Below are 12,734 nucleotides of genomic sequence, written 5' to 3'. Positions count from 1 at the left end.
AACAGCAGAAGTGACAAAGAATGGGAATGTGTTCTCTCCGTTGTAAACTGGGAGGTCTGAGCTGGAAACATAAGACTCTAATGCGAATCTTCGTGCTGTGTCCTCACATGGTGGGAATCAGGAGGGCAGCGGCAACAGACACTGGTCCTCAGTGGGCAAGGAGCAGACGAGGGAGGGACAGCTTCCATGATTGCCTTGAGAGCAGCACGTCTTCCTCAGACGGTCCCTTCTCGATTATCTTCTAATAATCCATTTCATCTACACTGTCAACTTACCGACACTGAAATGCTCATATTACAGTTGCATTACCCTTTGAGCGTCTTTGGAATTTGGGATTGGTCACCTCATTCATTTTTAGTATTGGTAGGTTGCTCTCTCTTCCCCCCAAGTTTTCCTACAACTTCTTCAACTGTGAAGGACTCAGGCCCGAGCTGTGATCTTTGACCCGGTGTGAATCATATTGACGTTTCTTAACCAACTCTCTTGGGTCTCCTAGGATGTCACAAACAAGTCCATGTCCCTGACCGAGATCACAGATCGAGTGCAAAGACAAGGCCATAACTGGGTGTGCTGGTGCACACCTCTAATCCCAGCACCGGGGAGGCAGAAGCAGGTAGACACCTGAGTGTGAGGCCAGGTTGGTCTGTAATGTGAGCCCCAGAGAAGCCAGGGGTTGTCTCAAAACAAACAAAGATAAGGACATAATTTCACTCCCTCCTTTCGGAGATCAGTTGATGTATAAATAATGCAGTACTCTATTGCATAAGATTTTAATTTTAATATTTGCTTGAATAATAAGTTGCTGGATCCTGCCCTTAGAGATTCTGACTTATTAAGTCTGGTCTAAGGTCTGAATAAAAACATTTTTACAGCCTTCCTGAGATATGATGTGAGGATTGGGAACCATTGGAGATGACGACCTTGGAAAGGGTCTTCAGTGCGGCTGCACTGAATATTAGGTGGGCTTTTGCTGCCCTCTAGAGTCCAGTGGAGGTACTTTCATTTTAAGGAGCCTAATGATTCCAGAGTGTTGTGGGTGCTGGCCTGTGCGCGATATAGTAACAAGAATGCTCATGTGTGAAAGTGGTCGTGAATCTCTGTCCCCAGAACCTTAGAACACCTCAAGTGACACTAAGGATCTATGAGTGTTAGATGTAGCAAAAATCCTTCCAAAGGCTTTTGTGGAGAGACAACACTGGCAACCATGGAGTGTCTGTCCAGATTTTTTTTTTTTTTTAAGAAGGCTGTGTGACCCCCAGCACCTATGAGCTGATAGCCATGAGCAGTTTTGTGGAGAAATCTGATGACAGTAATTGTGGCACTGGAGCATGACAATGGGAGCAGGGTCTGCCTCAAGCAAGTTTCCTAGCAACAAATGTGCAAGGGTCCTTTACTATGCCTCGTCCCCTGTATGAACGACGCCTTTGTTAGGAACTCTGAGCCCACTGTGCTCTCCACACCGGCATCTTCTGCCCATGAGTGCCAAACCAGCAAATAAACCCACACTATAGGGTGGTCTGGAAACATTTCGCCCTAGCACAGGGTTCCAACTCCTCAGCCCTGAGACAGAGGAGCAGCTCCTGAGAAGCCAGTGCAGAGAAATGTGCAGCCGAGGGTTCCTAGAGCATGGAGAGGTCACAGCGGCTGTGGGTCTCTGTGTAGCAAATGGTGCACCAGCAGGAGCAGGTGCAAGGTTTGCAGAGTTCATTAATTTTTGCCTGGGTAGAAGTCAGTAAAACAAAGCCACAGAAGCCTAGAGGGCAGCAGAAAGCCTCTGAAGCCAGAGCCTGTCAACTGAACGTGATAAAATACCATAGGATGCACTGGCGTAGCATGTCGGCAGTCCTAGCATTGAGCAGGAAGTGGGAGCCCATGAGTTCAAGGCTGGCTTGGGTGACATATTGAGACCCTGACTCAAGTAAAAAGTTATGCAGACTACTAACGGAAGGTTTCTAAGTGAATTTGCATATGCACAGGTCTACCCTGAAGTTCACTTAGGTTTCGTCAGCACCTTATAGATGTAGACTTGATTGTTTAATATGCCGGTGCTCTGGCTATGACCTGTCTTGAGAGATTAGGTATGTAATTTCCCACGTGTGGTATCATGCTAGATTTTTTTTCTTAAATTCAGATTTTGGAACACTTTGAGTTTCGGATTGAGGTTCGTCAACAGTAAGAGACATGGGCTGCTGTGTAGGACCTGGGCCTGCTTCTGAAGCACTGATGGTCGCCGATTACCTGAGTTGCTTTTGCCTCACCGGGACCAACATCTGACGAATAGGAGGGCGGGATTTATCTTGGCTTGCTTACGGTTTTAGTTTCTATAGTAGGGAAGCACAGCAGAGTGGGTCGGTCTGGGGTAGTGGGAACACGAGGCAGTGGCTGCTCCCGTGTGGTGGGCCAGGAAGTATAGAAAGAGACTGACCCGTATCTATAACCTGCACAGGCCTGCCCTGGTGAGCCCTCCTGAGGTCTCCAGAACCAAAACATGAACCTGTGAAAATATTCCAGATTCAAACCTGACACTGCTTTTCTCTTGACGCTTGCTAATCCATCCTTTAGTTCTCTTTTCTGTGAGCAAATACTCTCATTCCTGCGTTTTGATGTTTACAAATTCACAAGAGATGTGGAAATGGCTCGAGTCCCTTTCATGTTCAACTGTGACTTTTCCTAAATCGTCTTTAATCTAAAAATTGGTGAGAGCTATTTAAGAAAAACATTCATTGATTCCTCTATCAAATAATTTCCGGAATATTCTTCCTTGTAAGTAAGTGGTTAAAAATAAAAAAAAAAAGAGTCCTCATAACCACAACTTAATTTTCTGCTACAATATACTTAGTATAAAATAAACTCACCATTTTAATAACTTTTCTTGGCATCCATGTACTTATTACATTTTTTTTGGTGCTGTGGATCAAGTCAACTCCTTACATCTGCTGGCAAAGGCTCTCCCGCCGAGTTCCGTGGCCACCTCTTAATTGTTTCTAAGTGCAAAGTTCAGAAGCGTAAAGGACACCCAAAGTTTGGTCGTCACCACTGTACACTTCCAGAACAGAAAGTGTCCAGGTTAAAACACCGTTCCACACTTTCCCAGTCCCAGGAAAGGTGGCTCTTGCTTCAGATGAGTTAATCTTGCCTTTGCAACTAGACTTTTTAAGCGTCCTGTGGACAAGCAGGCAAATCAGTCCTACCTCCCTACACTGTCTAACTCAGGGTAAGCACACGGTAAATTCCATGTCTGTTTCATGGAAGGCTGGATGCTGAAGGAAGGACCAAATGGCCTTTTCAGAGACTTTGAACCAAGACCACTCTTAATCCGAACAAGAACTTCTCACGGAAATTGCTGGAGACATACCGTCCATTACCAGGGCCATGAAGTTGACATCCATGTGTGAATCAGGGTAGGTATTGAGGTTAAATGGAGGAAATCTTGGAATGTCTAAGGGCATTAAGATTTTCATAAAACACGTTTTCAGTCAAATATTGCAATCCTGGTAGTTTCGAGCAAAGACTCACAGGTTTGTAGCCCCGGATGGAAAGTCTTGTCAATAGTCTCGAGGAGTAGGCCAGGTACCACGAGATCTGCAGCGGCAATTGTCAAGAATAGAGCCCTGGATGGGACTTTCAGGTTAGTCTCATCTGTATGCTCCTGAGGAAGGTGCTGCGTTTAACAACTTCCCACCCACCTCAAGATAGACTACATGGCCTAGGTACGTCCTCCAACTCTCAGAAATATTTAAAAGGACAGTAACTGAGCAGTGACACACACCTTTGATCCCAGCACTCGAAAGCAGAGGCAGGCAGATCTCTGCGTTCAAGGCCAGCCTGGTCTACAGAGTGAGTTCCAGGACAGCCAGGGATACACAGAAAAATCCTGTCTCAAAAATGAATGAATGAATGAATGAATGAAAACAAATAAAACAAATAAATAGCCAGAACTTTTTTTTCTCTCTTTTTTCCTCTAACCTATATCTATTTTAAACAACCCCCAACCTTTCAATCATTGCCTGGCTATCCGTCATTGCCTGACACATTAAAATTATGCTTTTAAGATTTAACAATGTAATGCTTGCCCAACCCTGTTCTATGGATTTTAGCTCTCTCCCCAGGACAGACAACTTAGTTGATCGTATTCTTCCCAGCCTTCATCTTGTTTAAGGAGCACGTAGTGTTCATAAAGACACGGCTGTCTGCAGACAGTCGCCAGACTGGAATCCACAGAGAGCAGAGCTGCTGTAGGAAGCTCTATGTACAGGGAGTAGGAAAACATGAAGGGACTGTGCCATCCGTGACCACGGCAGCTCTTATCACAGGCCCTGCCGCCCGTGTAGACAACCAGACACCCTCTTCTGAACACTGAATCGCCACAAGAGTTTATCCAAGATAGGGAAATTCTACTCCTGCTTGGTGGGCCAAGAACTCTTTGTGATGTAGTTTGGTGACCTGGGTATCTCTTCTGTGAGGAGGAGAGCCAAACTCTAGAATTCAGAGGCATTGCATTCTAACATCCGGAAGCCTAGGAGAGGGATGACTAGGGAAGTTGAATGATGTTGATCCCACCATTTATTCTGTGGGATGTGGGGTACTCGGTTTATACGTATGGATCCATCTTCATTATTGCACTGATAATTTGGCAAGTCAAAAGGAGCCACCGAGGGTTAAGGATGGGACCTACCAAGAGCTGTGCCAAGGTAGGAAAATGCTACGATCAGGCCTGAACGTGTTGTTTAGAGACCCCCCCCCCATACACACATCTTTTGGTTACCTTACCTCTTGGTTTTTCTTTTTTAATAAGGATGTCTTCATCTTGGTTGGTGGACATCGATGTCCGGTGATAGCCGAAGTCCTTTGGTCGCTAGTATTAGTCATCGATTCTCCCTGTCTCCCGAGTCCACCACAGAACCTGTCCATGAAACGGGGTGGAGGGTATAGAGTGTGGAAGAGCCTCAAAGCGAGTCAGAAATAAGAGGGGAACATGAGGTCGGGTGATGACATGGGGTGGGGGATGAAGAGATTATAGAGCTGGACTGCAGACCGTGACTGGGGGAGACTTCGGAATTTTCTATCACTCTCGACAGGAGAAAAAAATTGACGTCTCTACTTCATATTGTAATGCTTTTTGTCTTTCAAGTGTTTCCGAAGAATCAAACAAACTCCTAGCGATAGAGCGACAAGAGGTAAATCCCCATTCCTTTGGCTCCCTACTCCTGTGGGTGAGGGCTCCACAGATCTTCACCCTCTGTGATGACTGGCCCCGGAAGCCAGGCATTTCCAAGCCTTGAAGACGGTAAAATAAACAGAACTAATGTAGACTTAATGGGTGGGGAAGAGACCGGGACTATTCTGTCTTCTATCTGACCTCATGTCACCTCCATTTTTTCCACAAATCGGGCACTGGCAGGGTGTTGAAGATCACACGGAAATAGGTACAGGACAGCAAGCAATTGGTTAAGTTGTACTCAGAGCGTGTGCTCTCGGGGTTGCCAAGTCACCTGTCCTTCAACATCTTTCAGCCCCTTATAGGTTGCCCCTTCCCTTTGGCCTAACGCTGTGTCCTCCTTCTTTAGCTAAGAGAACATCTAAGGAGGAAGCTGAGAAACTGCAGAAGCTGCTCGATACCATGAAAAGGTGACCCCTGCTCTCTGTAGTCTCCCAGCTCCTAGTTTGGATGTGGTGATTGCCTGACCTGGGCAAGTGATGAGGGTGGGGGTGCCCACTAGAGAGACCATGGAGTCTGTCAGTCTGAACCGACAAGCTTGCCAGAGCAGAGGGGGTTCGTACGTCCATTTTACTCTGGGTCCTCGTAGGTCTGCAATTCAGGGTTAATTGTTAATGGCATTGCTTGTGTTGGTCCAGAGAAGAGAATAGGTTTGGCATAAAAAAGCCATTACTATTGTATCTCTTTCCAGCTTCCTCCTTTCAAGGGTAGAACTCTGGGTCTGGCTGAATCCAGCTGCTCTGTGTCATCTCCTTAAGTTTCTCTTCCCTAGGCCAGTTCTCAGGATACTCCGTCAGCCATCTTATTTCCCCCCGCCTAGGATTTTTATAGAGTAGAATTGATTCATGAGCGATGTTGGGGACAGCAGCGGGGACACCCACAGTTCTTAAAACGAGGACCTCCTTTTTCACAGTTTGGATATACCGTTTACCAGGCACCAGGTTTCCTAACCCCCAAATAAAACTGATTCAGGCCTTCGGCGGTGGTGTCCTTGGTGGTTCCCCATCAGGTAATTACCTGACGCCTATCTGCTTCTCAATAAGGTTGTCAGAAAACTGACCGAAGTTCCCAGTTCTCTACGAGGGCTATACCCTCCTCCGATAGCTTGTTTGAGACCTCTCCCCAGACTCTTAATCCAACCCACTCAACCCACTCAACTCAAGAAAATCAGAGCAGCAGACTTCAGAAGGTATAGGCCCAGGACTTGTAGGGCGAGAGAAGAAAAGCAGTCTTCATGCTATCATTAACAGTTGTCGTTTCCCTTCCTAGCCAGGGCTGGCTCCCTCAAGAAGGAAGTGTGCGGCGGCTCCTGTGCCCAGATCCCTCTTGCTCGATCTGCAATGCCATGACTCTGGAAATCCAGCAGTTGCTGGGGGTTGAGAACAAAAAGACCTCTTCTAGTCTACTGAGGCCCTCCCGTAGCTTTTCTTGCCTGGAGGCATTGTCTCCATCAAAATCGTTGGCTGACCGGAGTTCAGAGCTCACTTACCAAGACACCAGAGACGTTTCATTATCATCCAGGTTCCCACAGTCACAAGAAACAGACCAGCAATCTACTCGGTCAGCCACTCCGTCCATTGGTGACGCTGTCCTCCAGTGTTACCATTCTGCTCCTCAGCAACAGCTGGACCCTCAAGGGTCAAAAATGACCCAGGATGCAAAAGGTCTGTCATCTTCAAGTACAGACGAACCTGGGGTTCCTGCAAACCAACAAAAGAAGAGGAAGAAAACCAAGAAACTTGCCTTGAAGAACCAAGGTCAGCAGCCTTTGAGTGCTAGACTCCTTCCTATTCCCAGCACCCAGAGCTTCCTGAACCTAAGCCAACACCCCATGCCCTCATATTCTCAGTATCTGTTGTCCCTATGTCCAAAAGACCCCAAGGTGCCCTTGAGTACAGGAGGTTATAAATGTATGTGTGCTCACAATGTACTTCTCCTTGATCTCTGAAGGAGTGGCTCTGGGGACATCTTGTAGTGCAGCACTTCACCATTTACAAGATTTTCAAAGCCCAGAAACAACCAACAACTCTGGAAAGGATGGGCTGTCATCCCCATGACTCTAGCATTCACAGAAGGCCACTCCAAAGTAGACCACAGACCCATTCTACTCTCTCCAACTTTTAGCTTTCATTTTAGTGGCCTTAAAGGAGTGTGTGTGTGTGTGTGTGTGTGTGTGTGTGTGTGTGTGTGTGAGAGAGAGAGAGAGAGAGAGAGAGAGAGAGAGAGAGAGAGAAAGAGAGAGCCATCTCTAGTTCTCTTTCTGTAGTTTATCTTCTGCACAGTGGATTTTGAGTCTGCCTTTAGAGATCTTTCCACAAGGGGGCAGGGGGAGAATATGGGACTTTCTTAGTCACTAACTCCTTAATCTCTGCATTGCCCAAAATTTCCCACACTCCACTTAGTACTAGCTTCTACCCCATATTCTTTTTTTTTCTTTTTTTCAGAGCTGGGGACCGAACCCAGGGCCTTGCGTTTGCTAGGCAAGCGCTCTACCACTGAGCTAAATCCCCAACCCCTCTTCCCCATATTCTTGAACTTGGGCGTTTCCATGGACAAACCCAGATTAATGTCCCAATTAAGGCCAAGTGTGAGGTCTTGGTGCCTGTGAACGGTGGCCTCGGTGAGGTTTGCCGCTCATCTGGAGAGCTCTGTAGGTGCAGAGAACCACAAAGTATCACTGAGCTGTGTTCCTGCCTCACCAGATCCAGGGATCTTCCTGAGTAGAAGCCATTCCAGTCCTCACGAGGGTAGCAGCCTTGCCCTGCAGTGTGCTGGGTTCTACTTCCAAGGGCAGTTGAAATGACAGGTTGATTTAGTATTGCTGGAACTGTTCCCTAAAGATCCAGCTGCTCCTGTCCCCTGCTGAGCAGAGGACCCTGTCCTGGAGCAGCACAACCCTGATCTTTAGAGAGTTTTTCTCAGCCTGAGCCCTGGTAGACCTTGAAAGGTTGATGACCTATACTGATCTACTGCGGCGAGCCCACAGTTGATTGATTAGACCACGACATTGAGGGGCTGACAGATTACATGTAGGGAGATCTGCTGGGGCACCATCCCTGCCACCATCTGAGATTTCTGAGATAAAATCACTGTCTACAGTGTTCCAGGAACTCTTGACAGCAACTTGTCTTTCCTGGAAAACAAGTCTGAGACACATAGACAGTAACCAGCCTTCTGCTTAGATCAGCCTTGCTCGATGCTGACAGGCCTTGACCAGCAGCAACGGAGTGGCCAGTTGTTGGTAGCAATGACCCTAAGCTGCCTAGGCCTTGTTTCAGGGAGCCACTGAGACACTGGGAACAAGATCTCTTTTCTACCATGGCTGCCTGCTGTTTTGTGGATCTCTCTGAACTATTACATAGGCAATCCTAGCCAATACACAACACAGAGATGGGGACTGAGTCCAGAGACTTATATATCTCCACTGTAGCTGTCTTCAGACACACATCAGAAGAGGGCATCAGATCACATTGCAGATGATTGTGAGCCAACATGTGGTTGCTGGGAATTGAACTCAGATCTTCTGGAAGAGCAGTCAGTGCTCTAAACCGCTGAACCATCTCTCCAGCCCTTTGATTCAGTCTTAATAGTGGCATATTAAGGCCTGGCCATGTGTTCCAAGTGCTAGTACAGCTTATGGAGGGACTACTCCAGGCTGAAATACCTCCTGAGGATGTGTTCCTGGCATTCCGAAATCACTCAAATCACTTACCTTTCCAAACAAAATTTCAACCTGCAAAAGAATTCCTAGAAATACATTTGAAGAAATCTCACTGAGACAGGGAGAACGTTTTGGTCAAAGACTGTCTCCACACAGCAGGTGTTTGGGAATCTGAACAAACAAAGGAAAGTGTTGGCCTGGGTCTCTTATCCCACCAGGATCCCCATGTCCCTTAGATCTAGACTGATCTTGGAAGAGGAGTTTTCGGCTGAACTAAAGACAGTAGAGTAGAGCCAAGGGAGTCCTAGACTGAGCACAGTGTCCTAAGACTCTCCCATGGAGCTTCTGACCTCTCCCAGTCCAGTCCAGACACAATTGAGAGGCCCAGGTTCTTAGTTCGTACCTGGGGGTGAAGGGGAATAATCCAATACTAGAACCCCCAGACTCCTTAGACCGGGGTGAAACCCAGTCCTTACCTAAGCAGGGATGACAGAGGACCTAGTGGAATTCAAACCAGCCAAGAGCGCAGATGCTGAGGTCTGTGTGCCAGCAAGGAGGTTTCTAAGCAGAACCCCAGCCGCTTGCCCCTCCCATCAGCTCTTCAGGCTCTTCCTCAGGTAGAATTTTATTTTATGCAGATGAGTTGCCTTTGGGGAGTAGGGATGAGATCTCCCTCAGCAGAGCCGCCATCTCTATCCTGCATAGGGCTTTCAGTTTCCTGACAGCACTCACCAGTCTCTTCACTGGTTCCCAGAGCGTCCTTAAGGATTCCTTGGGGCCGAGTGATCAAATAAAATTATCTGCAATTCTTCCAGGCCACGCTGTAGAGGGTAAAACTAGGTAGGGCTAAGCGTTGAAGGGTCTGATGGGGAGGCTGTACTCACTAGAGTTCCACCTTTGCAGCAGCGCCCACAGAAGTTGAAACGGAAAACAAGATGACATTCTTTTCTCACTGGGTTAACCCTGAAGTGAAATGCAACAGGCAGGAGGAATCCCTTGTCTTCTCTAAGTATGACACAGGGGCCAAACCCATGACTGTAGAGCCTGAGAAGACTCACAGTCCTGTCAGAGACCAAGCAGAGGGAGCCGAGAAGAAGAAGAAGCCCGAATGTGATCTCAAAGCCAAGCCTCTCCGTGCGAAGAGGAACATTTGACTTTCCTCGACTCCTACAGTGCCTGCAGAGCTCCAGCCAACGCCCCCTCCGCCCAAGCAACCCTGGGCCCCATGGCTACTCCCACAACTGCTTTGAAACTGTCTACAATGTGTGTCAACCAGCTGGGAAATCGATGTCAGCTTTCCTCTCAGAAGGTTCTGGTTTACACAAGGAGGATAAGCATTTCAAGCAAAAAGAATTCTTAGGCTCCCAAAGTTCTGCATCCTCCCGAACAAAGGCTGTCACCCGTCATCCTGTCTACTCCCAAGCCAGTGTGCCATGATATTCTCCAAATATACTCTATACTTATAAAGCAGAGAGCTACCCGGACCTTCTTTCTGTTCTCATTGCCATATGTGATGAAGTAGGAAAGTTCTCTGTGTGGTATGGGTGCTTAACTCTGCCTTTCACTTTGATGGGTCAGCATATAGATCATAGATACATAGCCCATGGGTAAAAGGACTGTGTGGAGAAGGAAGGCCCCTTGTTTAAAGGACACTGAAGGTAGAGACGAAACTTGACTTCCCATGAAGAAATGAGCTACCTACCTTTTCCTTTAAAAATGGTCACTCTGCCTCCATGTTATCTCTCCCTCTCACAGTTTACCCGGTTAAGCCTAAGTCTCAGGGAACCCAAAGTCCACCGAGGAACCAATTCCAATGCAAACATACAAAGGTCTTTATTACGAGTTCTGTGAGCAGGGACTCTCACTGTCACAGCAGGTCAGAAGTGAGAGTCTAGGGGTATGGAGTATTTATTGTGGTTATAGCAAGCTTGAGGGGGGATTTCCATATAGATCTTCAAGTTAAAAACTGCATTTCTGGCGTAATCTGCAGGAACCGAACACAGGGGCTAACCCACCTGGCAAACAGGATGGCTAGGTTATCTATTTTCTGCGGGTAATCTACATGTACCTTGACACTGCTGTTGTAGCCTGATTGGCTGTTGCTAAGGGGAGGTTGCCATAGGATGTTTGCTCAAGTGGACTTTGTGGTCCCTGGTCAAGCCTCACACAAGGTGGAGCGTCTCAAAAGCAGAGCTGTGTGGGCTTTACAACATATTCTGCTGGCTCCGCCCAAACTAACACCTCATGTACATCATCAGAAACTCCATAACAACATATTTTGGGAGTTAGAAGGGAAGAAAAGAAGGAAGGGAGGAAGGGAAGAAAAGAAAGGAAGTGAAGAGAGAAGACAAAAATCATTGAAGAATCCAGTGAGCACAGAGCACGAGGACGCTGAAGCAAGGGCAGGAAGCACTGGGTGGATTAACCGTGTGGTAGATGGAAGGCAGGAGAGTGTAGCACCCGGAAGGCTGGGGAGGAAAACAGGTCAAGAGGAAAAATTATCAACCGGCTGAAGAGCAGCCAATCTGTCAGATGAGATGACTTGGTGCTGACCATCAGATTGAGCATGAGAAAGAGCCTTCATGATCTTGAAAAGAATAGTCAAGGAACAGGTAAGACTTGCAAAGCTAGGCAGAGGTGGTACGCATCTTTAATCACAGCACTCAGGAGGCAGAGGCAGGGAGATGTCTGAGTTCGAGGCCAGCCTGGTCTGTAAGAGTGAGTTCCAGGACAGACAGGGCTACACAGAGAAACTGTCTTGAAAAACTAATGTCATTGACCTGTTTGTTAACCTTTTGTTTCATAAAAGTACAGTTAGGCCTTTTGTTTTGTTTGAAGAAAGCTGTTGATTGCGTACCAGGGTAGGGATTCACTGCCCTCCAAGGGTGGTAGGTGTCTTTTGATTGGTTTTAAAGACAGAAAACAGTTCACTGGCAGCTGATGGCAAACCTGATCAAGAAAGACAAACTGAGAAGTGAGAGCTCGTAGGAGGAGAGAGAACGAGCACCCACCCTGAACGGCTAACACTTCGATTGGCTGGAAAGTGCACTTGGGAGGGGGTCAGGAAAGGGAAGCTTCCTTCATACACACAAGAGAGTGTGGGCAAAGACCAAGTGCTTTAAGGAAAGGGCTTTGGCTTTAAGAGGAAGAGGGCGGTCGGGGAACGGAGGCTGAAAAGTCAGATGTGATGGTTTCTGGAGGTTGCGAGTTTCTATCTTTAAAGCGTTGGAGGTAATGAGACCCTGACTGGGTCGAACAGGTGGAGCTGCAGACTACAGGTGTGATGCAGGTAGGGACTCCTGAAACCGGGGGCGGCAAGAGAGGTTTCAGAGGGAGCTCTGAATCTGTGGAGTTGGAGAAGAGCTGGGAGTGGAGACAGAGAAACAAGATATCTGTCCACTCAGCCGTTGATCGGCGAGGATGTGGAAGTGAACCAGGGGTGGGAAATTGGGAAGGAGGAAGGAGAGGGGTCACTCTTGATCACATGGGATGGATTCCTGTTGGCCACCCAGGATTCCTCAGAAGGCAGCGTGTCTGCTGCATCCTGCAAGCCTACCTCGGAGGAGAGCTGAAGCAAGGGCAGGAAGCACTGGGTTTCCTTGTGATGTGGTACGAGGCAAGGATAGGGGGGACAGAGGGGTTGGGGGGTGTGGGGACCTCTGGTTCATAAGGAAACCCTGGATCTGTCACCATCCCATCGAGTCAAGAGGAAGTGGTGATGGGAGTTGCTTCCTCTCATAGGACCCTGTGGTTAAGCACAATGTGTTTGTTCTGCTAGCAGGATACAGAAACCCCGGGTGGGAGAAAAGTATGGATGTGTGTGTCATCCCTCACCTCCCCTCCCCTTTAGGCAAT

The 12,734-nt window shown here is 47.6% G+C and overlaps 1 protein-coding gene and 1 long non-coding RNA gene across 6 annotated transcripts; one reads left to right on the top strand and one right to left on the bottom strand.

Annotated features, from left to right (window-relative positions):
- Window positions 1-763: 763 nt before the first annotated feature.
- LOC148005758 (uncharacterized) lies at window positions 764-4,903 on the bottom strand. Its single transcript, XR_015620841.1, has 2 exons — window positions 4,771-4,903; window positions 764-3,611 (listed from the first exon to the last, which is right to left on the bottom strand). It is a non-coding gene; the product is annotated as an uncharacterized LOC148005758 (long non-coding RNA).
- Spata31f3 (SPATA31 subfamily F member 3) lies at window positions 4,499-10,349 on the top strand. 5 transcript variants are annotated; one of them, XM_087550462.1, is made up of 6 exons: window positions 4,499-4,691; window positions 5,132-5,177; window positions 5,568-5,628; window positions 6,132-6,227; window positions 6,488-6,975; window positions 9,783-10,349. In XM_087550462.1, the coding sequence occupies exons 5-6, from the start codon at window positions 6,564-6,566 to the stop codon at window positions 10,031-10,033; spliced, it is 663 nt and encodes a 220-aa protein (XP_087406588.1). In that variant the 5' UTR covers window positions 4,499-4,691; window positions 5,132-5,177; window positions 5,568-5,628; window positions 6,132-6,227; window positions 6,488-6,563; the 3' UTR covers window positions 10,034-10,349.
- The last annotated feature ends 2,385 nt before the right edge of the window (window positions 10,350-12,734 follow it).

Source organism: Rattus norvegicus, chromosome 5 (genome assembly GCF_021556685.1).
Source record: "Rattus norvegicus strain SHRSP/BbbUtx chromosome 5, alternate assembly SHRSP_T2T, whole genome shotgun sequence".
In the NCBI taxonomy this organism is placed as follows: domain Eukaryota; kingdom Metazoa; phylum Chordata; class Mammalia; order Rodentia; family Muridae; genus Rattus; species Rattus norvegicus.
Note: the sequence above shows the minus strand (reverse complement) of the source record. Positions and strands in the feature narration are given on the sequence as shown.

Excerpts from the sequence above, each read along its gene's own strand:
- Spata31f3 (XM_087550458.1), top strand. The coding sequence starts at position 4,545 with ATGATGTTGATCCCACCATTTATTCTGTGGGATGTGGGGTACTCGGTT. Across the intron at positions 4,692-5,131 it reads CTACCAAGAGCTGTGCCAAG|TGTTTCCGAAGAATCAAACA; the intron begins GTAGGAAAATGC and ends TTGTCTTTCAAG. Across the intron at positions 5,629-6,487 it reads CTGCTCGATACCATGAAAAG|CCAGGGCTGGCTCCCTCAAG; the intron begins GTGACCCCTGCT and ends TTCCCTTCCTAG.